The sequence below is a fragment of the Lissotriton helveticus genome, chromosome 3_1, assembly GCF_964261635.1.
Source record: "Lissotriton helveticus chromosome 3_1, aLisHel1.1, whole genome shotgun sequence".
Lineage (NCBI taxonomy): Eukaryota > Metazoa > Chordata > Amphibia > Caudata > Salamandridae > Lissotriton > Lissotriton helveticus.
Window position 1 is genome coordinate 1969538234 of NC_136061.1, and position 27635 is coordinate 1969565868.

General features: G+C 47.5%; 1 protein-coding gene across 1 annotated transcript in view; it reads left to right on the forward strand.

The window, feature by feature from the left end:
• The window catches only part of SPG21 (SPG21 abhydrolase domain containing, maspardin), a 328125-nt gene that overhangs the window by 277284 nt on the left and 23206 nt on the right, over positions 1-27635 (forward strand). Inside the window, exons 6-8 of the mRNA XM_078683092.1 lie at positions 1918-2026; positions 2854-2961; positions 12865-13005. Coding sequence (XP_078539218.1) covers positions 1918-2026; positions 2854-2961; positions 12865-13005 — 358 coding nt within the window. The remainder of the gene's footprint in view (positions 1-1917; positions 2027-2853; positions 2962-12864; positions 13006-27635) is intronic.

Consider the following 27635-nt stretch of genomic DNA (forward strand, 5'->3'; position numbering starts at 1 on the left):
GATCAGACAATTCCGGCGCTCAGGCTTTTGAACTTCTTTATGAGAATGGACAGGTTCCAATCCCTGCCATGTGGTCAAACCAGTCCCCTACAAGATTTCATGGAAGCTTTGGCGGCATATTTACTCTGAAGATCAGGAGTTTATCTATGTCTGTGCTTGGACAACTGACTAGTGAAAGCAGCTCACCTTGTGCTAGTCACCGGATATCTTCAGCCCTCCGTGACCCTTCTACATGACTTGGGCTTTTCCATCAATGCTCAGAAGTCACTTAGTCTTGTGCAGAGGTTGACCTCTTAGGTGTGGTGTTCCACACAGTCTGAGGACCTTTCTTCTTCATCTGAGGTTTGCACCTATTCGGGATATGATTCCAATGTTTTTCAATGTGGCTGCAGTCCTAGTTCTGTATGTCATACACTTGTTGGGCTTGATGGTCTCGCGCATCTGGTCTGTCCCACATGTGAGATGGTAGATGAAGGCCCTTGAGTAGTGTTTATGATGATGATAGCTCTAGCATAAGAGGATTTTCCTGGTTCTGGTGCACATGTTCCTTGCTGTTCTTCTGGACCTGCATTAGAGTATGGGCCACTGCTAGCTCATGGTGGGTTGTCCCTTCAGCCCTTTGCAGCTACAAGACACTGTACTAAATAGGTGCCTCATCTTTGTGCTGGGGCGCTCATCTGGGTGACATGACTGCACAGGGCCCTTTGTTGATGTTAGAGCGACAGCTGCACATACATGCTCTGGAGTTGCTGGCAGTCTATCATGCCTTTAAGGCATTTTTCTTTTCCGTCTTATGAAGGGCCTTAGAGATTCCATCAAACACTAAATCCAATGCTCACTATGCCAACAGACAGTGTAGTGTGCTTTGGCAGACCTTGTGTTGGAAGGTCTTATACCTGTAATACTGGACCTTGCAATGGGCCTCTTCCCGGCGAACGTTGCCCTTGCAGGCATCCGCACTGTGATAGTAGATGCACAAAGTCTTCTCTCACTAGAGTGCCGTGAGTGGGAGCTTCATCCCAAAGTGACAGAAAAGGTCTTCACATTAGGATATCCATGCATAAATCTCTACGCTACAGTCACAGGAATTGTGCTCCTTTTTGTGAAATATGCTTCTGTCCAAATGGTTACCTGGGTAAAGACTTTAAGATCAACTCGCCACTGAGTCTGCTTTATGTATTCCCACCCATCCCACTTTCAAAAGTCCTGCAGAAGGAGGGTGCTGGACGACAGACCTCAACTGATTGAAATGACCTCCGATGAGGTGAGGAGGATGTGATATGCTGATCTTGTATAACTCGTAGCCCTCTTTCTCTCCCACACAGGGGAAACCTGCCTTTTCAGCAGGATGGTTTAATCCTCCACCCTGGTCTTCTGGCACTGCAGTTGCATGCATGAAGAATGATCAGTATAAACTAGAAATGGGTTTGCCACCAGTAGTGGCAGATGTCATGGCTGCTGAAAAGCCTGCTACAAAATCCATTTGTATGGGCCGCTTGTTAAAATGTGTTGCTCACAACTCTGAAGGATTTAACAATTTCTAGATTTCTCACTGACGTTCTGTTCTCTTGCACTTTCCTTTGCCCAGCAGGGTTTGGAAGTTGCCAGTCCCAAACAATATCATGTGGCTTTGCCTGCTTTTCTGTCACGCTAATTTAGTTCTCTGCACCAACCCTTCCTTCTTTCCGAAGGTAATTTCTGCTATAAATATTGTCACTGAATGTGAGTAGTCTTCTCTTTGTGGTGTTGCTGCACCGAATAAAGGGCAAGCATGCCTCTAGGGTTAAAAGCATCTTGGGTAAAAACAGTAGTGTTTTCATTTAGCTGTGCGTGAGCCTGCTTGTGTTTGAAAATGTTACATGGTTTTTAATAACTTATTCCAATACTCTGTTTTAACTGGGTTTTTTTTTGTTACAGCTTTTGGTTGATGCCAGCATTCATGCTGAAAAAAATCGTCCTAGGGAACTTTGCATCTGGGCCCATGGATCCTGTAATGGCCAATGGTATTGATTTCATGGTGGATCGGGTAAGGTTACGTGTGATATTGTGGGTGTGATGACCTCACCAGGTTTGCTGGTCTTGGTTCTCAGTCCTTTCATATGTACAAGTATTATGCAGGTTAAAAGACCTTGGATATGTAATTACCTGCTTAAAAAATTGAAAACTGTTTCCTGGTACAATTTCCTTCTGTAGTTTCCAGCTGTGTGTGTGTGTGTGTATATATATATATATATATATATATATATATATATATATATATATATATATATATATATATATATATATATATATATATATATATATATATATATATATATATATAATGGTTCCAGTGTGTTGGTACAAATTAATACAAAGCTGTCTGGTACATACTGAGCATGCATAGCAAGCTGACCACATACCACTATTGTTCACCAATGTTTTTTTTGCCATATTGTATTAAGATCTACAATTGTACAGTTTGTCAGTGGATTTGTGCTTTCACTTAACATGGGCTCCCTAATGCACGGTTCAAAGCATAAAACAGGCCAGATTAATGGCTAGTGTAAGTTTTAATTAATGTGTAAAAATACGCATTTTATTTCACTTAACTTAAAAAAAAAAAATTGCTTGCCTGTGTTGAACTTGTCTTCCTTTTTATTCATTTTTGTCATTCTTTTTATTTATTTTTGTAGCACAGGTAGTTGCTATATTTCTGTCTTTTAAAGTGAGTTCAGGAAAGACAACGCCACTATCAACGTGTAATAGGAAAGATTCTGGTTTTGGCCAGCAGTTAAAATGTGTTTCATGAGATTGTAGCGGACACAAAATTACTTCAGAAACTAACTAATTTTTTTGTCTCTTTTTCTAAAGTTGGAAAGTTTAAATCAAAGTGAGCTGGCTTCTCGACTAACTCTGAACTGCCAGAATTCCTATGTGGAGCCCCACAAAATCAGAGACACTGCAATAACGATCATGGATGTAAGTTTGCAGGCAAAGTTTTAAAATGAAATTGCCTTGAATATTCTCAGAAAAGAACATAACGTATTGAGTTGTCTGGAATAAATTTTTTTTGTAAGGAAGCTTCTATTGAATGACACAAATATAATCACTTTCGAAAAGGTCTTCTTGAGCCAAGTTGATCAAGGGTCTTGAAAGGCATGTGTAAACTAGAGATGGTCCCTCACTGTATTTTGGGATCTTTAACTTTTTTCTTGTTACTATCATTGGTCTTCTTTCTTATGCGCAAACATATATAGTTCTGATAGCATGTTATATATATATATCTCTTGAGATTCAACAGATGGCAATCTGGAATGAGTCCTTCCCTGCTTGTTCGATCTTAGCTTTAGGAGGTTGATACGGTCATCTTTTGTAGACTGACAATTGTTTTTAACGGCCCATGTGCGCATCCTGCCCTCTGAAAGAGGCATCTGTGACCAGAGTTTGAACTGGATAACCTTGAAATAATGAGATCCCTTTTAGTAAGGTTTTCAGTTGTTTCACCCATGAAAGTGATTGTGCAATACCCTGACCATGTATTATCTGAACAAACAGGGAAGCACTCATTCCAGACAGCAATCTGTCGAATCTCAAGTCATATAGAAATGGCTAATAACAGAAAAACCTGAACATCTCAGCAGTTTATCTACTAGGCATGCAAAGTATGCAATCAATGTGGCGTACTGGAGTGTGGCGCTTTGTCCTTTGGCTTTCCGAAAGGTAATGTGGTTGTCAAGCCTCCACTCAACTGCTCACCCTGTAGAGTTGGTTTCCAGAAGAGACTTTTACCTCTTTGTTCTCTTTTCTTCTGGGTGTCTTCCTTCCCTTCGGCATTGTCTCCTTTGGGAAATGTACTGTGGGAAAATTAGCTTTTAGAACCAATGTGGTTGACCATGTCTCTGGGAGAAACAGACTCTGAAAGTAAAGTATATTGCTTTCTAAGAAAAAGGTGTTTGGGCAGATGTGGAAGGACTCCAACCAAAGGGGGATATTCCTTTTCTCAAAACCCTAGGGTAACTTTATTTGTAAGGTATTTATTTATTTTTGTGTTTTATAGAGCGCAAACTTGACCTGTAAGGGTATCAGAGTACTTTACAGGAAACCTGGAAGTGTACAAAAAGGCTAGGAATCGCAAGAATATACAAAAGGTTAGGAGGGGACGAAGTGCTGGGTACAAAAGGGAGAGCAAGACACGTATATACAGTTTACATTTTCAAATACTCAAGACGAGGCCCCAGGTTTCTTGGTGGGGTGACTAAATAATCCGAGGGGAGGCAGTAGTCTGAAGTAAATCGGGATCTCTGAGGTGGGTGAGGGCAAAAATGTAAGCGAGGAATGTTTTGGCATCCTTTACGAAGCGTACTAGAAAAGGGGTTTGTCTGATGGCGAGCAGGAGTGAGTTCCATATTCTTGGTGCGGTCCCAGAGAAAGCCCGATTATGAGGTGGTTTTTTTTCCCCAAAAGTGTGCAGGTTGGAGCAAGAGGTCTGTGGCGGACCGGGAGTTTCCGATTCCTCCGGATACCACAAGTTTTTGTGCGAGATATGCAGGGGAGTTAAGAGTATAAGGCCGTGTGTGTGATGCATGCCAGTTTAAGCTGTATTCTGGTCTCGAGAGGAAGCCAGTTCAGAGCTTTCAGGTGTGGCGAAATGTAGTCGCATTTCCTTGTGCCGGTAAGTAGTCTAGCGGCCGCGTTGAGGCAGGCTTTTGAGGGTGCCAGGGAGATCTTGGGTAAACCCGAGAGGGTAGAACAGCCACATTCCAGTCTCGGGATGACTATAAGCTTGGACTGCCATTTTTAGGTCGGTAGCGTCGAGGAAGCATTTCAGTTTCCAAAATAGCTCAGGTGTAACCTGGCTGATTTGGCCATCGAGTTGACGTGGTCTCGCTTTTTCAAGTTGCAGTCGAGGGTTATTCCCAAAGATTTGGCAGAGTCCACGATGGTCGGTGGGCAATTTAAGGCTGTGATAGCCTTAGTCCATATCTGAATCTCAGGGTCGGTTTTTGGAGGCAAAAGTAAGAGACATTTTGTTTTGTTCGCGTTGAGTTTAAGTTGATTGGAGGCAAGCCATTGGACAGTCAATTTCAAAGTCTCGTTCAGGGAGAAGATCTCCTCCAAAGATAAGGTTTTGATGTAGATCTGAGTGTCGTCAGCATACATATGGAAGGAGATATTCGCTGTACGTAGTACTTCGGCAAGTGGTTCTAGGTAAAGGTTGAAGACGTGGGGGACAGCGTTGATGCTTGAGGGTCTCCAACCATGACCAGAGAGGGAGCAGACAAGTTGCCGTTAATTAGGAATCTCTGTGAACGGTTTTGGAGGAAGGACCTAAACCAATCTAGAACTGGGCCATCCAGTCCCATCTTGAAGTTGAGGCGTTAGAGTAGTTTTTCATGGTTGACCGTGTCGAAGGCCGAGGATAGGTCTAGGAGGATTAGGAGACAGGTTTTGCCTTGGTCAAAGGCTTGGAGGGCATCATCAACGATGTGGAGCATGGTGGTTTCAGTGCTGTGCCCAGGTCTAAATCCAGATTGGAAGTCATCTAGTAGGTGAAAGTTGTTGATGTGTTGGCTTAGCTATGGTTGGACACACTTCTCCAACACCTTAGCAAAGAGAGGCATGTTTATTTATTTATTTATAAGGCGATAGGTCTGAAGTTGTCTGGGGAAGCTGGATCCAGCGATGGTTTTTCCAAAACAGGGCGGACTTGGCCGGCTTTCAGAGCATCAGGAGCCGATACATGCCGGAGAGAGGCATTAATTATTGCAGTCCAGCTAGGAATAATGGATTGGGCGACGGCAGCTAGGCAGTTGGAGGGGAGCGGGTCATTACAATGGTTGTTAGGGTTTAAGGTAGATAGGATTTTCGAGACAGAGTCTTTGTTGTAGAAGTTGAAGTCAGTCCAGTGTGCTTGATTTTTAGGTGAAGCCTGTGGGGGCAGCGCGGAAGGGGGAGGCAGTTCAGGAGAGGTTTGCAAGTGTGTGGCGGAGCGAAGTTAGTTTCCTAAGGCTGTGGTTTTGTCAACGAAAAAAGAAGAGAATTCCTCAGATGGTATTAGAGACTTGGGGGATTCTTTCAGTGTTTTGGCCAGTTTATTAGATTGGTGTTTCACCAATTTGAAGAGCTTGCGGGGTCTGTTCTTGGCGTGCCCCAGTTCAGATCTGAAGATTCTTTTTTTGATTTGAGGATGTTTCTGCTGTAGGCATTTCTGGCCTGTCAAAGGAGTTTTAGGTGTGCGGCAGAGGGGTGCTGTCTCCAGATTCTTTAGGATTGCCGGAGGGATCTCCTCTCATTATTGAGGAATCCAGTGAACATGGGGTTTCAGTTCTTGATTTAGTTTCTTTTTAGCTTTAGTGGGGCTAGGTCATCCAGAATGTTCAATATAGCAGCAGAGTAATGATCGTTGAGTTCACTGGCATTTGCAATATGCAGGGGGGGGGGTCCGATTTGCAGCGAGCTACTAGTTCTTGTGGTCCAGGTTCTTGGTGTCTCTGACCCAGCGTTTAGGAATCACCGGTTGTGGTGCTCTTTTTTGTGAGTGCCAGGTAATAGGAAGGCGATGGCGTGGTGGTCAGACCAGTCACATGGGGCTATAGAGATTAGCTTGACTGTTGATTCCTTAGAGATGATCTAGTCGAGAGTGGCCCCTTTCGAATGAGCTGGGAGTGAACAGGCTTGGGTCAGGGCTTGATCAGCCATGAGGTCTTTGATGGCGTTGACATGGGGTTCCTTGGGATCATTCCAGTGCAGGTTGAAATAACCAAGGAAAATATCTTTATTGTTGGAGGAAATCTTAGCTGTGATGATGTCCATGAGGTGGTCAGCAAAGGAGTCGTTCATACCTGGGGAGTGGTAAAAGATGTGCAGATTGCATAGTAGGGTGGAGTAGCTGCAAATGGAGAGGGCGAGGTATTCCCAGGAGTCAGTTGTCTCCGCCAGTAGTTCTGTTCCGAGGAGGTTAGAGCGGAAGATGCAGGCGATGCCTCCTCCTTTCTTGCTAGATTGCCTATCCAGCCTTACAATGTTGTAGTTGGGAGGGACTAAAAGGTCCAGGCATGGCGATGAGGATTCGTTGAGCCATGATTCTGTTAAAATTGCTAAGTCGAGATTTTTGTTCAGGATGAGATGAGCAATATCAGCAGTGTGCTTTACTGCCGATCGACAGTTGATTAAGAGGCCCGATAGGGAGGGGTCAGAGGGAGACTTAGGAGTCGGGGCAGACAGGTGTATAGGCGCTATGTTGCTTTGAACCACACTTCTGTTCCGAAGATCAGCTGATCTGTTGGGGTTGAAAGTGACAGAGCAGATTGCATGTTCGGTACTCGCATCTGGTAAACAAGGGGTAACTGAGGCAGAGTTGTAGTCCCTGAGGATGGCAAGGATTTCCTTTTCAGTGAGGTCTTTCGACCTGGGGGCGGCAAGGGTAGAGTTGTAGGAGAGGACGAGAGCTAGGGTTTCCTCCTCCGACAGGTGGCATGGTTGCTTGCGAGGACAAAGGTATCTCAAGGATAGCGGTAGTGGGTGGTTGGGGAGCTCTGTGAAATGAGGGGGTGGAGTTCCACAGGGGCTTGAGGTTAGCGTGGGTTTCCTCATCCGATAGATGTTTGACATTTTTGTATGGTCGAATTTGTCTATTTGACGGTGGCATGCCTGTCCATTTACGCTTTCCTTGAAGTTCAAGAACTGAGTCTTGTAGGAGCTCAATATTTGAGTGAGAACTCATTGTGATCTCTAATATTTTCCTCATAAATTGTAGTGCATTTAGTATGTCCTGTGATATACTGTCGGCTTGACTTTTGAGATTTTCGATTTCCTTTAGTGTAGCCGTAGGTGTACTAGGAGTGAACACTTGCCTATTTTGTATTTTGCTTAAGGGTCTAGTGACCTGGGGAATCTGATCAGTGACTTCTCCGATGTTCTTTTTTCTTTCATTAGGAAGTGTGTTTGAGCCTCTCCTGCACATGATATGCGACGAACTACGTTTGTCCAGTGCTCTTATTATCAAACTAGGAGGAGACGAGTTTTGTATGGGACCCAATGCTGTTTGTACTGTTGTAGTGAGGGGTTTGAAAGGAGGGTTAAGCTCCCTACTCTCTATTGCTGGAAGCGGGTTCCCACTACATGGCATATGAGTGGGGGAAGGCATATCCAGGGGGATTGGTACAGACCTTTCCCGGTGTACTAGCGTAGGGATGATTTTGGCGTATTGTAGTGATTCTTCTTCTAGACCTGTGTCAAGTGAGTGCTGGAGATAGTTGAAGGTAGTGGCTGTTGGCGGTCTTCTGTTGTTATGATGTCCATGGTGACAGATTGTTCGTCTTCTTGTGTAGTAAGGTATTGTTGGGAACTTGTGTTGAATACACAATCTTTGGTGTTGCAAAAAAGTCGTAAAATTTCTTAAACTCGTTGTTGGCTGCTTGTATCAACACTATGCCATTCTTGTTAATGGTTATGCATAGTTCAGCTCTTAACCTTAGAGAAGGGACGCTCGATAACGTGGTACCATGTGGGATATTTTTTATATTATTTATGTTGAGCATCTCCGTCAAGGCATTGCCCAATTTTGCAGTTTTTCTGATGAAAAATATAAGGTCATTTACAATAAATCCCTTTTTTAGGTGGAAGGGTGGGTCAGAGATTAGTGTATCTGGGTTTTTCCTACTTAGGTTGTGTTTGAAGTTTTTGGCAGCGTTCTTAGAAAGGTTAGAAGGGTACATTATGGTGTAGGAGTTACTGCCTGCTGTTTTCAGATTGATTCCGGACATAGTTAAGGATAGATAATTGAAGATAGGTATACAACACTTCGGGTGGTCCTGCAGTAGTAACACTCACTTTGCTGTATCCTTTAGTCTGTTGATTTTTCAGCACATCTACAAGCCTTGCTGTGGTCCTTGTTGGCGTCTTTTACTATCCTCGAATTGCTGCATATCTATGCCCATTAAGGGAGAAAGTAGTTAAAAAATTGTATAGGGCGTAAGAAAACAATTAAATTCACTTCATTATTCTAAACCCATCAGGACATTCATTGAAAACTATAGATGTACAAAGCCATTCCCAGAGGGCCGCCACTTGATCGAGATTGGCTCAGCTAGTAGCTGTAGTCCTTTGTTTGTCTCCTGTGTGCAGTCCTCTTTCCTTTGCCAGCATTAGCATGGTGAGCCAAAAGCTTCCATTTTGCAGGGACTGGCAGTGGAATATATCTGTGAGCTCAAAATGGATGAGCAGGTCTGTTTTCAATATTTAAGGGGTAATGAATTTGCCATGCAACTGGCTACGACAGACTGGACAGCGAGGGGTTTCCCTTTACCTGTGTACATGCTGCATGTACATTTTCGCTTCTCTTTGATTACATGTGATTGGAATAATTTCCCCTTGGTGTTTCTCTGGTGCATGGTCGGATATTAGCACTATTTGTCGACACCCACTGCCTTCCAGGTTGTGGGCGATGATCCCATTCACACTTACTTCACACACGTATGGAGGATTGATCCCCACCTTTGCTTTCATGCTGGTAATTACTCCACATATTGTTGCAGTAACACATATACTGGATCTCCTCCTTAGTGGTATTGTTGGTCTGTAGTCACTTGTCCACTCTGTCTTTTGTGCAAGGCTACAGTTATCAAGGGTATTCCATGCTCTTCAATTAGAGGATCAGAACTTTGACCATTGTCATCCTCATCATACCAAGCCTTTCCATAATTTGTTTCCCCACTCCTTCTTATTCACTAACTCCAGTAGGATTCACAAAATGGTATGTTAACTGTATATCTTCATTTCGGAGAACCGTGAGATGGTGGTAGCAATATTCCCTGGGCTATGTGATATTCCTCACAGCCCTCTGAAAACCATAAATATATTCACAGTAATCGTCTTCCTTATACTTTTGCAAGATGGAAGAGTATGTTTGGATGTGGTGACATTGGCATCAGACAACTGTATTAAGGTTGCTTGATTCTTACTGGCTGGCCAAATGCTGAGTCCCGCCCATTGTACCTGTAGGGTTTGTTGAAGGGCATGTTCCTTTTCTTGGGTTTGTTGCATTTGAAATTGATTAGCCTGGTTTGAATGTTGCTGGTCCACTAATTTATTAATCTTATTTTCAATTACATGGGAGTCCAAATGGAACATTTTGGAGCAGATTGCAAGCCTGCAGTATCTGGTGGAGTGAGAAGTATTTCCAAAAGATGTTTATCAAATGTCCTGCAAGAAACGAGGTCTGATTCACAAGACATCTCCCCAGTTCCGTAACCTCTCCCACCCGCTATCCTATAACCTGAAAATTCTCCCCTCCTATCTCCCCACTTGTCTGCAAAAAAGCAAGTTCTGATCAGCAAGGCATCATTCCAATATCTACCATCTTATTGACTTACTTGATATCCTGTTTAGATTTAACTACTCCCCACAATGACACGATCCTGTTCCTCACCTCAGTTTTCTGATTGGTCCTGATATTGAGAAGCAGTTCCTGTTTAGGAAAGCTAGAGCTGTGATCTGTTTAGTGAGGAATAATGGGACTTACCCTGCCCCTCTCCCTACAAGGTTGGACCCAAATCCTTCAAGTCTCGTTTGGGGGGATAGCAAACATGGTGTCTTCTTGGTGGCCTGTATGGCAGTACTTCAGGAAGGCAAACTCTGTAAACGATATGGGGGAAAGGTGACTGTGAGGGCTCAAGTATTGACAACATGACTGTGATTCTTGCATGTACTGTTTACATTTGTTGCATCACTGTTGTACTTTGTGAGGCTTTCTATGTTGGGAAACCCTGTACACTGCCTAAATGAGTGCTCCTCTCTCTGTTAGACAACTCTTCAAGTGTGGCGCACCTACCACAACTTGGACTGGGAAACCACGGCTTCCTGGACAGCTCCCTCAAGAGAGGGGCAGAGCGAGATAGCCAGGGAAATTGAGAGGCCAGGATCGAGCCTGGGCGATGAGGGACTGGGGGATGGTGTGTGTTGAGGAGACCCAGCCCCATGTGCCTGTCGCTTTCATTGCAATGACCTGATGTCAGTTGTAGCAGACTACTCGAGTAATTTGGTAAATCATACATGTAATATGGTGGCACGTTTTGTTTTATTGATTTTGGGGAAAATGAAAACGGATTAAAATATATATTTTTTAAATGCATTTTCATCCTTAAAGAGTTGCAAGTCCTTCCTCTAGACGTTCTATCTTTAAGTGGTGAAGGTTTCACGTATCATGCATTCAAAAGAACCATAACCTGATAAAATGCCAAGAAGAAGCAATTTTTCCTCACATGCTTTATCTAGTCAAATGTGGTCGATAATTTTCCTCATTAAAGGCTTGGCTTACAGCGTACTGCAAATATCCAGGTCAGATCTCTATTTTCCCCCAGAGTCTTTGTGATAACATAATTCTTGGAGGGTATTAAGAATATATTTCAACTCCTCAATAAAGAAATGTTTAAAAAAAAAAAAGAATATATTTCAACGTTGTGCAAGGCCTTCCCCTCTGTGGGAACTGTATATGGTCCTTTCTAAACTTGTGACTACCTGTTGAACAGATACAGCCTCTATTCAGTACTGGTCTTGTAATGCTGCATTTTTGGTGGCTGTTATGTCAGCCAATCAGGTTAGTGACAGGCACGCAAGTCTTATGCGTTGTACATGGTGTTTCATAACAGTAGCAGAGCAATAAGAAAACATCCTCTTTCAAACCTAAAGTGGTTCTTGATCTCACCAAACAATATCCTTCCTGACTTTCTTTCAGAGTTCTGTGTGTACAGCAGAGAGTTCTCTTCAGATGCTAGATGCTAGGAGGCTTGACAACCCAAATACCTTACTATAGACAGAAGCTGTTTATCTGAAGTGTGTCCACTCCTCCCTTTTCACAGACTGCTGTACATACCAATTTGAGATGGATAGTGCCTGATATCCTTGTTTCCTATTAGAGAGCTAATAAATCTTCGATGGGTAGACCAAAGATTTCTTCAGCTGGAAAAGTGGCCACTACCATGAAATATTAGGTTTTTAAAAAATTGTATAGGAATCTACCTGGAATTCAATTCATATCTTTAGGGGACACTCCTATCTTGATCAAAATATCTGTGCTGATCAGGTCTCCATATGGAACCTCTGCAGCCATATGGAAATCTACCCAATGTGTTCTCCATCACTTTCTCTGCTTAGGATTGACTATCTCTTGTAAGAGAATGAAAAGGTATTTGGATTTTTTTTTCTCGTTCAAGCGATTCTTCATTGAACTCATTAGCAACTTCTGGTAAAAGTATCAGACCGGTGTACCAATGGTTTTTATATTTGTGAGATCAAGTGAAAGTTAATTGCCCCTCCAGCGTATAATGGCATACTAATTGTTATGACTCCCTTAAAAAAGCAATGTCTGCTTTTTTAGCCTCTCCACACTTTAGTCTATCCAGCTATTTTACACTGTACCCTGTTTGAAATAATTTATTCTTTAAAATTGTTTTCATCTGATGTTTCTAGGTAACCGATTTTAACACAAGGGTATTTAAATCTAAATTGCATTTTTTTTGTAGAAGAAAATACATTAAAACCTGCCAATTAAGTCTGAAAATCGACTACTACAATTTGTTTTTAAAGTCAAAATAGACGTTCCCTAAGAAGAGTGGTAAATATTTTTTTAACTCCTGAGGGATCCCACACATGGGCAGAACAATTCAGTTCCTTAGGACTCCAATAAAGATTCCCTTAAAAGAGAGCGAGTATTACAAGGAAGTGATTTTCCATTTTAATCGCATGAAAATGCTTCAGTGAAGTACAAGGTCATCTGATCAGTTATTATGAATTAATACAAATAAAATGTGCTGGACAGTCTTTCTAGTAAAAGCAGTTATTTTACATGCAACCATTCTTAGTAATTTTCAACTTTCTATGTAGGTGTTCGACCAGAGTGCGCTTTCAACTGATGCCAAAGAAGAAATGTATAAATTGTATCCTAACGCCAGAAGAGCTCATCTCAAAACTGGGGGAAACTTTCCTTACCTTTGCAGAAGTGCTGAAGTAAACATTTATGTACAGGTGTGTATTTGGTTGCCTCTTAACGTAGAAAATAGTCTCCTCCGTAATGCAGCAAGAGCAAATAAAAGAGAGCGTACTTACATTGTAATAGTAGTGTCTTAATGCAAGTTGTTCTCCCTAGGTACTTAAACAAAATGGTTCCCAGTTTGGAGAGAATATACCTTGCTCTGATATATTTTAACATGTTTGAATTCTTCGCTGACCTTAAGCTGGGTAGCTTTGGTAGTCATTGTTAGCATAGCAGTTTTTCTGATACTACTTCTAACCGCAGATTCCGTACGTTACAATATTTCTCAGGCATAAGACTAGATTGGGAAAATCTTGAGTAGTACCTCTACATGCTTGTAGGTGAAGTCAATGTAATCCGCGTCCGACGTAACATGCATGGTGTTGTGACATCACATCCTTTCTTTCTGAGACAATAGCACGGATCGGGAGAGCTGCCTCAATCACTTTTTGACCACTTTTATTTTTATTGACTCTTTGCAGATTTGTTTAGAGCTATTGCTCCCAGTGTGCTATGGACAAGTCCCCTAACAATACCATGGGTTTCAAACTTCATGGGGATTGTCACAGGAAGATCTGTGTCAGATGCTCACTTGGTCTGTCTTTGGTGTCTGACAACGACTCCAGGGCCAGCACCGACTGTCGTTCGATGCACTCGAAAGCGATCCGTAAGCCGGCTATGAAGCTCCTTGGGTATCAGTACACCAATCAGTTGTCTACTAAGTTGTCTTCAAAGTTATCAAACTCACGCGAGTCCAAGAAGCACAAGAAAAGGAAGTCGAACCATACTTCATCTTCCCCCCTGTACCTCGTGCCTAGGCCCTGCTCCCGCACTCCATCTGCGGAGCCGGAGGCCTGGATACTGATACTGACCTGGTCTCTCCTGAGGAGGGCGCATCCTTCACTGTAGTGGTGGTGGTGGGGAGGGCGGCAGAGGATCTCTTCCTTCCTCTTCCCTCCATCACAGTTAAGTACAACATTTTGACAGAGGTGCTTCAACCGGGGCTTTCTTCTGCAGAGCCACTGCCTTCCCTTCAGTGAAGACCTTACGGACATTCTTATGAGTCCTGGGCCAAACCCTGCACAGGTGTAACTGTGCACAGGATAATTGCTTATCGCCACCGACTGCACCTGAAGTCCCAACTTTCCTCACTTAGCATCCCACCCAGAGACCCTGTTAGTGCAGGCCTCGACTTCCAAAGTCAACCTGAGCGCGTTCCCTTCCACTGCACCGGGCAGGGAATCCAAGAGGCTGGATACCTCCAGGAAGATGAATTTTAATTCTCCCAGCCTTGCATTACTGTCCGTGAACACTGTGTGTCTCTTTAGCTGGTACTCCCACACCTTCTAGGGCTTTGTTGTGCAAGTACTGCCCTTAATCATGGTGGAGGAAGAATTTAAACTGAGCAATGCCATCTTTGATGGCTTGGATTCAGCAAGGTTCACCATCCGGTGTGGATCGGAGACTACCTACTTGCTGGGCAGGGCCATTGCATCCATGGTGGTATTCCTCCATTCCGTGTGGTTGAGGTCCACTGGCTTCTCTAGGGATGTCCAATCATCACTGATGGACCTGCCCTTCAATGGCTCCCCCTTGTTCCGCGACAGAAGACATGGGACTCAGAACCAGCGTACTGTCAAATCCCCCATCCTTCTGGCAGCCTCAGCCTTATTTATTTATAGAGAACTCTGTGGGTAGCCTGGTTTCCTGGCGCTAAGCCTCCAAGCCTCTTTAGCATGTCCTCAACACAGCAACAGCCTGTTGGCAGCAGGATCAGACCCTACCCCCAAAGGCAAGCAGTAACATCAGGCATTTGGGTGCTTCAGATTGTCAGTTGGGGTATTGCCCTGCCATTTTTGGAAACTCTGCCTTCTTTGCCACAGTCCTAAGTTTGGTTGACAAAGTACCACCTCCCCTTGCCATGTCAAGTAAGCTAAGAACCCGTGGAAGTGTAGTTCCTTGATTGGAAAGTGTGTGTATGTGTAAAGTCTGGAGCCGACTAGCCCAGACTTTACACACAAACGTTCCCGTCCATTAACTACACTTTCACAGGCTCATAACTTACTCATAAAAGAGGGATGCTGTAATTTTCTGCAAAATAACAGTAATAAACGTGTTACTGCGGATCTTTCAGCAGGCCTTAATAGGGGGAATGCCCAGCTTCACACCATAATTTTATATACCTCATGGTGAAAGATCTCATCATTTGATCACCGTGCCATCCGCAGGCACACTGATTGATTTATCTTGTTCTGGACTGTCACGCCGCGAAGAAGGAAGGACATAAAATATATTTTGGACATAATATAGGGATACTTTCCCGAAACAATGAAGCATGTGTTGGCTAAAGGAGGTCTAACTGCTAAAAGAAAAAGCCAGAAAATAAACCCACAGTCAAGACAAGAATATCTCTGTGTTCCTTGTACTGTACATTTTGAATAAATGTGATTATATGAATTGTGTCTGCCTCATGAGTATAACCATTGGCGTTCAGTCCTAGGATTGATAATTAGGGGAGAAGGGTGTATCTTCCCATCATTTGAGAGCACCACAAACCTAAACCTGGTTTATTGAAAACTATATGTGATGGCTATCGGAGCACCTCAGACCTCATAAACACCCAAGTGTTAGAATCAGTCCAAAGGTGAACCCTTTTCATGTCAGCCAAAACATCGCACTGCTGACATTTTTCGCTCTACCTCATCCTTCCCAGGCAAAAGAGTCTTCATTGTTTGGACCCAAATAGAACCTTCTCTTTTAAATCAATCGCACCAAAGAACACCAGGTGTACGATCAACTCTTCATTGAGTTTGCTGGAGCGAAGAAAGGCAAGGGGGTGGAGAAATGGGCCATCTCTCGATAGATTGCACTCTGCATCAAAATCTGCTACACACTAGCCAGGAAGCGGCTTCCCAAAGTCTTGGAGACACCATCCACTAGAGCCAATGCTGCTACTACTGCGTTAGCTGCTAAATGGGTGCCACTACCCATGTTCATTTAAGATGGGCATTTTGCCCGTTCAGTCCTTAAGGACTTTTTGTTTTAAGCCAGCTCACAGACCCACCTCTGAGCTGGGGTTATTACTTTGGTATCTATTCTAAGGTGAGGAATCTACACTTTTTGTCGTAGAGACTCTACCTAACCGCAGATTCCTTACCCACACCTCCCTAAAAATCTCCCCATCCTGCCAAATGGGCTATTCACCTAGAAAATCTCAATATATCCTGTACACTGGACTAAAATCATTTAGACATGGCTCCTTGTTTTTGGTGCGGGAATAGGCATGAAAAAACTGATGTGAACACACGGGGGGGTGTCTTTATAGGCACTGCGCATTTCATATCCAATGCAGATTATGTCAACGCTGAGTTGCCGATACCACCTACCAATGTGTGAGGTACTGCTCAAGATTTTCAGGACCCAGACGGAGACCCGAAAATATTCTGCAGTTAGTCTCTCTCTCTCTCTCTCTCTCTCCCTCTCTTTCTCTTTCTTTCTCTCTCTTCTCTCTCTCTCTCTCTCTCTCTCTCTCTCTCTCTCTCTCTCTCTCTCTCTCTCTCTCTCTCTCTCTCTCTCTCGCTCTCTCTCGCTCTCCTTTACCCAAGGTACGTAACTTGTTGTTCAATGCAGCATTTGACATTGATAGCAAATGGAAAAACATTCATAGGCCTTAATTAAGCCATCCTCCTGATTTTATAACTCAAAGTCCAGTCAGTGAGGTGGAGGGGCTCAGGCTTCCAATCTTCCTAGGCCAGATTTCTCTAGCTTGGTATCTGGCGACAGGGAATCCTCCAAGCTCTGCTCAGCTATCCTTATTTCAAACGTTGGACCTGAACTCTTTAAAGAATCTTAAGGAACAGTGGGCAGGCAATACTCTCTATTTCTTTTGTCTTAGGATTTGAGCTATATTTAATTTTTTGTTGACTAAAACCATGAGTGAATTCTCACATTCAAGGACTCATTTGAAGCTATGCAAGGCCTGGTAGGTTTACAACGATGACTCCCACACAATATATATATATTTTGCCTGCATAAATCTGACCCCTTAACTGTGACATCTGTGCAAATTTCAGCTGAATGCTAAATCTTGAGGAACATCTTCTGATAAAAATGCTCCAAAGAGCAAGATGCGCAAGCTGGGGATACCTATGTGAAAAGGCTAAGCCAAATGGGCTTCTCAGAGTCCTGTGCAATTCACAAAGTGTTTGCTTTGAAGGGAAAACTTCTGGCCATGGTGAGGTCACACAAACTTAGGAGGTTCACCATCAGAGAAAGAAGAAAAATTCAGACTCTTAAGACTGTGCCTCGTCTGACTTAAAAGTGTGGCGCACTCTGTTGCATTTGAAGCTGTTGACGAAAACCACATTAACAACACCAAGATCTAAAACCTCATATACAATGACTGTCTTACCATCTGCAAAAACCACACCGTCGTTGAGCATTAAAACCTCATTTTTAATAAAGTATCCATCAACCACATTGGAATCGCAGACAACTCAATCATTGACTTAAGATTTCCCCATCAACGAAAAACACACACTATAAAGAAATCACTGTTAAAGACCAAGTTACTGTTGTCGATGAAAGCACCATTGGTGTACCTGTTGATGGCAAAACCACCTCCGTCAAAGACAGCATTCATTACTCCTGTGACTACAGTGACTGAAACTTCTGGGGCAATTAATCATAGCATCTGCATGCTCTGCCTTCCATTACTGTGACATCTGCCTCATCCACTCACATGACAATAGTAGCCTTGGCTTTGTCTCAGAAACCTGTTACCATTACATTACCATTATTGCAGTTGGTGTCTCCTGTATAAATCCCTCTAGAACCACCAACCCAACTTTTGAACAATTCCGTTTCAGGCTCCTCACACAGTGAGGAATTCAGTGAGCAATAATCGGTTAGGGAGATTAATTATTCAGATGAAGATATGCTGTCAGAGACAGCTTCTGGGGATGAATGGCCTCACCTCGTGAACATCCATATCATGTTATAGAATTCAGGCAAAGAAAAAGAGCTGTATGACTACCAAATGGCAACTTACTATGGTCAACCTCTAGAACTAGAAATACCACTAGCTCCCAGTTCACAAATGGTCCTAGGTACCAGTGGAGTTTTGTATAGTTTTCAACTAGCATACACTACCAATTAGGGATACTATGCATGATACACCATCAGACGTAGGTGATCAAGGGAACATGATAGACATGCAAATCATGGCAGTAACACCTCACAGGAAGATCATCATGCCCCTCAATGTGAGGACTGTGTTCCCAGAGAGAAGCTAAGCCCAGAAAAATCTCAAGAGACTGCACCAGATGATGTGTTAAGGCTTCCAGATGCTGGTGGACAAGGAGGCTCAGAAGTGTGATTTGCCCATGACCACTACTGAAAATAAGCCTTTTCCGTTTAACAATCTTGGTCTACTTATAGGCAGAGGGCCTTTCTTGCATGTGAAACTGTGTAACAGGATCCACACTGATTGTTAGACTAGGAAAGAAATACAAGATGCCCGAAATAATCCCAGCATGCTTTCTAACCCGAGTCAAAATGGTCATTTCAGTAGAAGCACAACAGAAGTCAAGTATTCCAGCGACACCATCTCCGATTCCCTCAGAAAAGGATTCAACACAACAGGAAAAAGAGTGGCATATTTGCAGCAATGGCTAACATAGTGAGTGTTGAGTTATGATACACCGCTATAGAACGACATAGCCCCCATTCATCAAAAAGCTCACTGATGACTGCAGAGAACAGACTAACACCACTCTAAGATAAGGGAGGCCATGTCTTTGACCCTCATAGCTGCATCAATGGATGATTCAATCACCATTTTCAGACAGGCTGCTTTGTAGTACAACTTTTGAGCCAGAATACAGTCAAGAGTGATTGATATGCCCTCCACTGATCAACATTTACTTGGCAAGTGTGTTAATGAGACCCTGCAAGTTATGAAGTTCAATACTGACATAAGTTAACCACTTGGCTTTCTACAGTGGAGACAGCCCTATTTATATTACAGACTTCAGTAATCAGGTCAAGTTATCTTTTCAACTGTGTCCTTGGTCTCCCTTTCATCTGTCAAGCAAGACTGCTATCCAGTCTCAGACCACCACTCAATATGGAAAAGGAGTAACATGAGGAATGCAGCATCGCACAATACCCATCTTCCAACAAAGGTTAAGAAAGTAGCTGCCACTCCAGAATTCCTGAGTGGCCTGTCCCCCTTACCGGTAATGCCAGTGTGTGGGGGGTGGGGTGGGAGGGGGGTTACGAGCATATCTATCAGGCTGGCAAATCAGACCACTGATGTTGGACATAATTCATCATGGTCATCAATAGAATTCACTTCGGTGCCACTAACATCGCCTCCAGTCAAGGAGGCCCTAGAGCCAGTGCCACATACTATTGAATCCTTCAGATTTGGAAAAAGAACAACAGAGCATGGAGGCCCAGTCTAGATCTATGGACACCGAACAAGTTTATAAAGAAACATTTAGACTGCTACCAATATAAAGATGTATTACAATCAATAACCAAGACTATTTTAGATTTAGAAGGTGTCTATTTCCATCTGCTGAGCCATCAAAAACATCAAAAATACCACCTTTTCAGAGTAGATGGTCAATGCTACCAATTCAAGGTACTGCCTTTCGGCTTTAACGCGGAACCTAGCTTACTACCAAAATACCTTGTTTCAGCTTACCTACATCATCAAGGTGGCTTATCAAAGCTCTGTCATTGAATCAAACATCAAGGGTCATTCCCCAGACCATGAACACCTTACTACCACGTTGTACTACTCTTACTTGAAACCTTAAAAACCATTACCAGCTACATATATAATCCATCCCTGAACCTTTAGACTCCCTTACTACCCTCAACACTACCCATCCCTGAGGCCTAAAACGCCTTCCTAACACTATGCACTATCCATACCTGCATCCCTAAAAATCCATACTACCTCCATACACTACCCATCCCTGAACCCTAATCACATCATACTACCCCTATTCACTACCTGTCCTTCAAACCTAAAAACCTTCACTATCCCTATATATTACCCATTCCTGAACGTGTCTGTAGATGATTGTAGATAGTTAGGAGTTATAATTAGGACCTAGTTTCAGTGGGAAAAGTGTTTTTGATTTGCTTGTATCTTTGGAACCATTTGACCAATCTTCACTACAGTTTTTTCAACAAAAGTGCACTAGTGATTCTAGTTGTGCATGGGACGTTTTGGTGTGATCCTTCAAGAGGGAGCCGAGAAAAATTTTGAGGGGGTGTCAAAAGAAGTGTATTTCCCATGTTAATTCCCCTAGGAATTTCAGACACAACTGCAGCCTAAACTGCAGAATGGAATTACACCAAATTTGGCAGAAAGCCAGCTCTTGGTCCAGATAAGACTGCTTTTTAGGTCTCTGACTCGAAGGCTGCGCTTGCGCAGTCTCGCTCCGAGACTTTGTCTACAATATGGGGGCTTGAACCCGCCCCTCTTCTCCATTGGCTGACAGTATGGGGGCTTGAACCCGCCCCTCTTCTCCATTGGCTGGCTTCCTAAACGGAGGCCAGCCATTGGAGGAGAGGGGCGTCACTCCGTTGAAGACGGGATTCGGGGGCGTGTTTTTTTACTTTCTTTCTGTTTTCTTTCTCTCTTCTTCCCATTGGCTGGAATTTTACATTCCAGTCAATGGGAAGAAGAAAGACTGAAAACTACGCCCCCGAATCCGAAAATGTTGGGGCTTTTCAGAAGCCATTTCTGCTGGCCAGCCGCCGGAAGAAGTAGAGAAGCTGCCGAGTCCTCCGGTGAGTGCTCCCTTTTCTTGCCTCTGTTCCCTGATTGTGCCCGTTTTCTTGCCTCTTCTTTCCCTCGTTGTGCTTGCTTTCCTGCCCCCTCGTTGTGCTCGCTTTCCTGCCCCCTCGTTGTGCTTGCTTTCCTGCCCCTTCGTTGTGCTTGCTTTCCTGCCCCTCTCGCTCCCGACGGCCCGAAGGAATGCCTGACCCGTCCGCCCTGCGGTGCAGCGGCCCGCCCGGTGAAGCGTGGCACCACCACAGCCGCATGTCGGATTTATGGGCCCGGGGTAGGAATTTTGAACAAGAGCTCCGGGTTTATGGATGGATTTGCGGAGCCCGGGCCTGCTGCTGACAGTCTCTCTCTTTGTCCCTCAGTAATGGTCCCTGCAGGCGCTGATTGAGCGCGCTGAATCCGCACTCGGCCGGGGCACCCCTGCCCGTCTGTGGTAGCACATTTACTGCTCATCTTGAATGAGGGTTAAATGCATTATCCATGCTGTCCCCCCGCCATTCCCCCCCCTCTGCTCCTCCCCCCGCTGCCCCCCCCAGCTGCTCCTCCCCTCCCCCCCGCTGCTCCTCTGTGGCCTTACACGCGCTTCACTCTCCTTCATCTTTCATTTGAGTGTTGTGTTTGCACCGCCTAGTTCCTTCCATGCCCCCCATTACCCTCCTTGTCTCCCCGTTTCCCCTACTCGTTACCCGTTCTCGTTGCATTTCTGCCACTTCTCCTCTTCACCCTTTCTCAGGGCAGCAACTTTTAATTGCCTTGGGGCATGGGGAGAGGAACTCACCGACCGAGATCTTGATTGGGGAGGCGTGGGGTGATGGCAGAAATGAGACATGACTGTATTCCTTTATTGGTTGTGAAGCGCCACTATAGCAACAGGGAAGCTTCAGACCTCTAGCACGAAGCCAAAGGTGAAAAGGAATTTCTTTGGCGATGATAACCAGTGTATAGACCACAGCTTCTTTGGAGACGAAGCTCTTCAGCCTATTGCAGTGGTTCCTGAGGTCAGTCTCCAGGTGAAGAGGCCGATCAGGGATGCTTGAGATCTCTAGCAGGAGGCCAAAGAATGAAGGGGCACCAGTGTAAAGACCACCGGGCAAAGAGGCAGCAGTAGAGTTCCAAAGCATGGTGTTTTGAAGATGCATAGGTCTCAGGTCAAGCCATTTGGGTCTAGGTGGGTGGACCAACACGCCATCAATGTAGGCCTACCTTAGGTGGCACAAGCACATCAGTTTCCAAAGGTAGGATGTAACGTCACCCTACAATGCCTAGTTGTTTGTGCTTGCTCTCCTGCCCCCTCGTTGGTTGTGCTTGCTCTCCTGCCCCCTCGTTGGTTGTGCTTGCTCTCCTGCCCCCTTGTTGGTTGTGCTTGCTCTCCTGCCCCCTTGTTGGTTGTGCTTGCTCTCCTGCCCCCTTGTTGGTTGTGCTTGCTCTCCTGCCCCCTCGTTGGTTGTGCTTGCTTTCCTGCCCCCTGTTCCCTCGTTGTGAGCGTTTTTTCTAGCCTCTGTTCCCTGTATGTGTGGCTCTGTGTGTGTGTGGCTCTGTGTGTGTGTGTGTGGCTCTGTGTGTGTGTGTGTGTGTGGCTCTGTGTGTGTGTGGCTCTGTGTGTGTGTGTGTGGCTCTGTGTGTGTGTGTGTGGCTCTGTGTGTGTGGCTCTGTGTGTGTGGCTCTGTGTGTGTGTGTGGCTCTGTGTGTGTGTGGGGCTCTGTGTGTGTGTGGGGCTCTGTGTGTGTGTGGGGCTCTGTGTGTGTGTGTGGGGGGCTCTGTGTGTGTGTGGGGCTCTGTGTGTGTGTGTGTGGGGCTCTGTGTGTGTGTGTGGGGCTCTGTGTGTGTGTGTGGGGCTCTGTGTGTGTGTGGGGGGCTCTGTGTGTGTGTGTGGGGCTCTCTGTGTGTGTGTGGGGCTCTCTGTGTGTGTGTGTGGGGCTCTCTGTGTGTGTGTGTGGGGCTCTGTGTGTGTGTGTGGGGCTCTGTGTGTGTGTGTGGGGCTCTGTGTGTGTTTGTGGGGCTCTGTGTGTGTGTGTGTGTGGGGCTCTGTGTGTGTGTGTGGGGCTCTGTGTGTGTGTGTGGGGCTCTGTGTGTGTGTGGGGCTCTGTGTGTGTGTGGGGCTCTGTGTGTGTGGGCTCTGTGTCTGTTGGGGGCTCTGTGTGTGTGGGGGGCTCTGTGTGTGTGGGGGCTCTGTGTGTGTGGGGTCTCTGTGTGTGTGGGGGGGCTCTGTGTGTGTGTGTGGGGGGGCTCTGTGTGTGTGTGGGGGGCTCTGTGTGTGGGGGCTCTGTGTGTGGGGGCTCTGTGTGTGGGGGCTCTGTGTGTGTGGGGGGCTCTGTGTGTGTGTGTGGGGCTCTGTGTGTGTGTGTGGGGCTCTGTGTGTGTGTGGGGGGCTCTGTGTGTGTGTGGGGCTCTGTGTGTGTGTGGGGCTCTGTGTGTGTGGGGCTCTGTGTGTGTGGGGCTCTGTGTGTGTGTGGGGCTCTGTGTGTGTGGGGCTCTGTGTGCGTGGGGCTCTGTGTGCGTGGGGCTCTGTGTGCGTGGGGCTCTGTGTGCGTGGGGCTCTGTGTGCGGGGGGCTCTGTGCGTGTGGGGGGCTCTGTGCGTGTGGGGGGCTCTGTGCGTGTGGGGGGCTCTGTGCGTGTGGGGGGCTCTGTGCGTGTGGGGGGCTCTGCGTGTGGGGGGCTCTGTGCGTGTGGGGGGCTCTGTGCGTGTGGGGGGCTCTGTGTGTGTCGGGGGGGCTCTGTGTGTGGGGGGGGGCTCTGTGTGTGGGGGGGGGCTCTGTGTGTGGGGGCTCTGTGTGTGGGGGGCTCTGTGTGTGTGTGGGGCTATGTGTGTGTGGGGCTATGTGTGTGTGGGGGGGGCTCTGTGTGTGGGGGGGGCTCTGTGTGGGGGGGCTCTGTGTGTGTGTGGGGGGGCTCTGTGTGTGTGTGGGGGGCTCTGTGTGTGTGTGTGGGGGGGCTCTGTGTATGTGGGGGGCTCTGTGTGTGTGGGGGGCTCTGTGTGTGGGGGGGCTCTGTGTGTGGGGGGGGCTCTGTGTGTGTGGGGGGGCTCTGTGTGTGTGTGGGGCTCTGTGTGTGTGTGTGGGGCTCTGTGTGTGTGTGGGGCTCTGTGTGTGTGGGGGGGGCTCTGTGTGTGTGGGGGGGTCTCTGTGTGTGTGGGGGTCTCTGTGTGTGTGGGGGGCTCTGTGTGTGTGTGGGGCTCTGTGTGTGTGTGGGGCTCTGTGTGTGTGTGTGTGTGTGGGGCTCTGTGTGTGTGTGTGTGTGTGTGGGGCTCTGTGTGTGTGGGGGGCTCTGTGTGTGTGTGGGGGGCTCTGTGTGTGTGTGGGGCTCTGTGTGTGTGTGGGGCTCTGTGTGTGTGTGTGTGGGGCTCTGTGTGTGTGTATGGGGCTCTGTGTGTGGGGGGGGCTCTGTGTGTGTGGGGGGGGCTCTGTGTGTGTGTGTTGGGCTCAGTGTGTGTGTGGGGCGCTCTCTGTGTGTGTGGGGGGGCTCTGTGTGTGGGGGGGGCTCTCTGTGTGTGGGGGGGGCTCTCTCTCTGTGTGTGTGTGGGGCTCTCTGTGTGTGTGTGTGTGGGGGGCTCTCTGTGGGGGGGCTCTGTGTGGAGGGGTCTAGGGGGGGGGGGGCTATGTGTGTGTCTCTTCCCGTTGGAACCTCCCAATCCCGCCCCTCAATGGTGGCGTTGATACCTCAAATCGCAGTGCTTCTGGAGAGATCAGAGTCCGTGATTGCCAGATCTAATGTCGTGGGGGGACTCCCTGCGGGGGATAGTTCATCCGCAGAACCATCCTGATGTGGGGGAAAGAGAGGCTTGACAGGCTGGTGGGAACATTGGGTTTCCGTGCCATTGCATCGAGTGTTTGGGAAGTCTCCTTGCGCGCTCCCCGGCCTCTACGTGATTGTGTGCGCCTCCTACGTTGCTTGGGGGACAGTTGATCCGTTACTTGTGATCTGGATGGCCCAGGCGAGGATGTGGAGCGGACCCGGAAAGGTCGTTCTTCAGTTGTCCAGGCCGATTGTGGAGACTCTAAAAAATGTGTTTTATTTTGGAACACAACTCTGAGGCGGACCTGAAAGAGAAGTCTGTATTGAAGGCCCAAGTTGCAAAACTTTTGCTTGACCTCTGTGTGGGAGCGCCGCTGGGCCTGAACCTCCTTAGTGTAAACTGGGAGAATCATTATTGTTTGATTCTGAAACTTCAGGGCGCCCTGGGCCCGGGCCGCACTCAGGATAGCGTTTCTATCTTTAAAGTTTAAAATTTGGCCAATGATGGGGCAATGTGGGGGTGCCGGGAGGTGGTTTAGGCGCAAGGGATCGATAGGCCCGCTCGATAGCGAACTACGGTGACAGAGCGACCCTGGGCATCCACGAGGTCAGCCAGTTTTAAAGGAAGGCTGTCACTTGGTCTCGTTCGGCCCCCTTACGAGAATCCCACCAGGCGGAGGTTGTTGCGCTGTGACAGATTTTCGGCATCTTCAGCCCTTCTGTTTAGTTCCTTATTGTGGGCTCGTAAGTGGGTTACCTGTTCTTTCAGTTGGCGGTTGTCGTCTTCAGCTGTAGAAATGCGGGACTCCGCTTCTGAAATACAGGCTGTAGCATTGAACAGGTCTTGGTGAATGAGGGCCACATCCACGGAGACCGCTCCAATCTTATTCTCTAATAACCTGTAGGAATGCAGCAAGATCAGCTCCCGGGAGCTGAAGAGCCCCCAGTCGCCCCTTCAACTGAGCCTGATTCGTTTGTGGTATACTGGTCCATTTTGGTCTGGGTGGTGGATTCCTTGGGGCCCGATCCTTCCCCATCTTGGATGCCGAGTGTGACTGGGTCCGCCCTAGTGGTAGCGTGTCGCAACGCAGGACCCAAGCAGGGATTCAGAAGGAGACTGCTACCCCCTCTCGGAAGGTGGTCTGGAGTTGGATAGGGTCTGGTTGTCTGGTCAGCATTTGCAGCCGCTGATGCCCCATGGCTCAGGGTCCAAGAGGTGGTTCCCACTGCCGGCGTCCGGGCCCTCTGGGGAGGCAAGCGCTGGCATCAGGATTAGGTCTAAGAGGGGAGCGTACCTCCACACTTGTCGGGTAGGCTGGTTGGAAGGTGGGTTAGGTCCGATCGCCAGGTAGGATGCAACGATCTTGGCTGGAACCCCGGCGCGGGAGGAGCGGGGACCCTCGGACCAAGTCCTCTCCACCTGCAGGATGGTAACAGTCAGGAGTCCAGGGAAGGGACCCGAGGAACAGCTGAGGTCTTCCTCATGGAGTGCAGGTCGGGAGGGGCCCCTCAGGACTATAGGACCAGCCAGTAGTACAAAGTGTGGAGGTGTTCTTCCGAGTCCACCCCTTTACGATTGTCCCCGGGCACAGCTCATTTCCCTGTCGGTCCGGATGGCCTCCTCTTCAGGCCCGACTAGCCCACGCTCGGCTCCAGCAGTTCCCACCAGGGAGCGCAGTCTTCTAGTCATGGGGAGCCAGCTGCTTAATGAGGAACAGCGCACAGTGCAGTTTCTCAGGGCGTTTCCTGTGACATGGGACCCAGTCCATCCAGTTCTTCCGGTGGCCGGCTCTTCAGAAGTCGCCAGGCCTGAGACGCCCTGGGGCCTCCAGGGTAGGCCGGATCCGTGATCTAGATCCGTGATCGTGTCTTTATTTGAGAGGGGAGGGCCCCCACCTCTCGCACCCAGGGTCAGCCAAGTGTGTCTCTCTGGCGTCACCTCCTGGCGGGGGTGGAACAAGTGAGGGTTCCCAAGGCGCGCAGCCAGCCCCCGATCCCAACTTTTCAGAGGGGGTGGGGTCGCCCGGGGAGCGCTGGGCTAGGCGGGAGCGGCAGCTAATCAGTGCCCACCACCGTATAGGATGGTGACCTCAGACCACATGCCTCAGGACCATCGGGGACAGAAATTACTCGCCGCCGACAGAGCACACAACAAGGGGCACAGCTTCTAGCCCGGAGAGAGTCATTCACTCCCACGGTCTCTCCGGCGTTCGCTGAGGCCTCCGTTATGCAGCCCATGGCCTGGACAGTCCCCTCTCTCCGCGGCGACCCCAGCTTGTTCCAGCAGGCAATAGTGAGGGTCTCAGGAGGCTGGGCCGGGCACTCGCCGGATCCTCAGCTCGTCTGATCACTCAAGGGGGGAAACAGCGAAGGCCGCGCCAAGCACCGCCAGGGAGACAACAGGTATGGCCCACCTCCTCGCCGGGTAGGCCGCAGCGATTTTCAGGCCTCCACAGCAGCCCTCGATCCACAGGGGGATCTACAGCAGGGGTCGACTCGCGGTGGCACGGGGTCGCGGTTGCCTCTAATGCCCTCAAGGGCCGATGCGTCAGGGCCTAGGCGTCTGTGAGTCCCCAGCGTTGGCGGTTATGCCGTGGTCCACTGTAGGCATCTGGTGATAACCCCAATAGCAAGGAGGATGATGCGCCTCGTCAGCGGGCCGCACCAAAGGCCCTGACGCCGGAAGGCTCCGGACGGCGGCTGGCAGGCACTTCGGCGATTTCAGGCACTCCAGACTCGCGGTGGCACGGGGTCGCGGTTGCCTCTAATGCCCTCAAGGGCCGATGCGTCAGCGCCTTAGCGTTGGCGGTTATGCCGTGGTCCACTGTAGGCATCCGGTGATAACCCCAATAGCAAGGAGGATGATGCGCCTCGTCAGCGGGCCGCAGCAAAGGCCCTGACGCCGGAAGGCTCCGGACGGCGGCTGGCGGGCACTTCGGCGATTTCAGGCACTCCAGACTCGCGGTGGCACGGGGTTGCGGTTGCCTCTAATGCCCTCAAGGGCCGATGCGTCAGGGCCTAGGCGTCTGTGAGTCCCCAGCGTTGGCGGTTATGCCGTGGTCCACTGTAGGCATCCG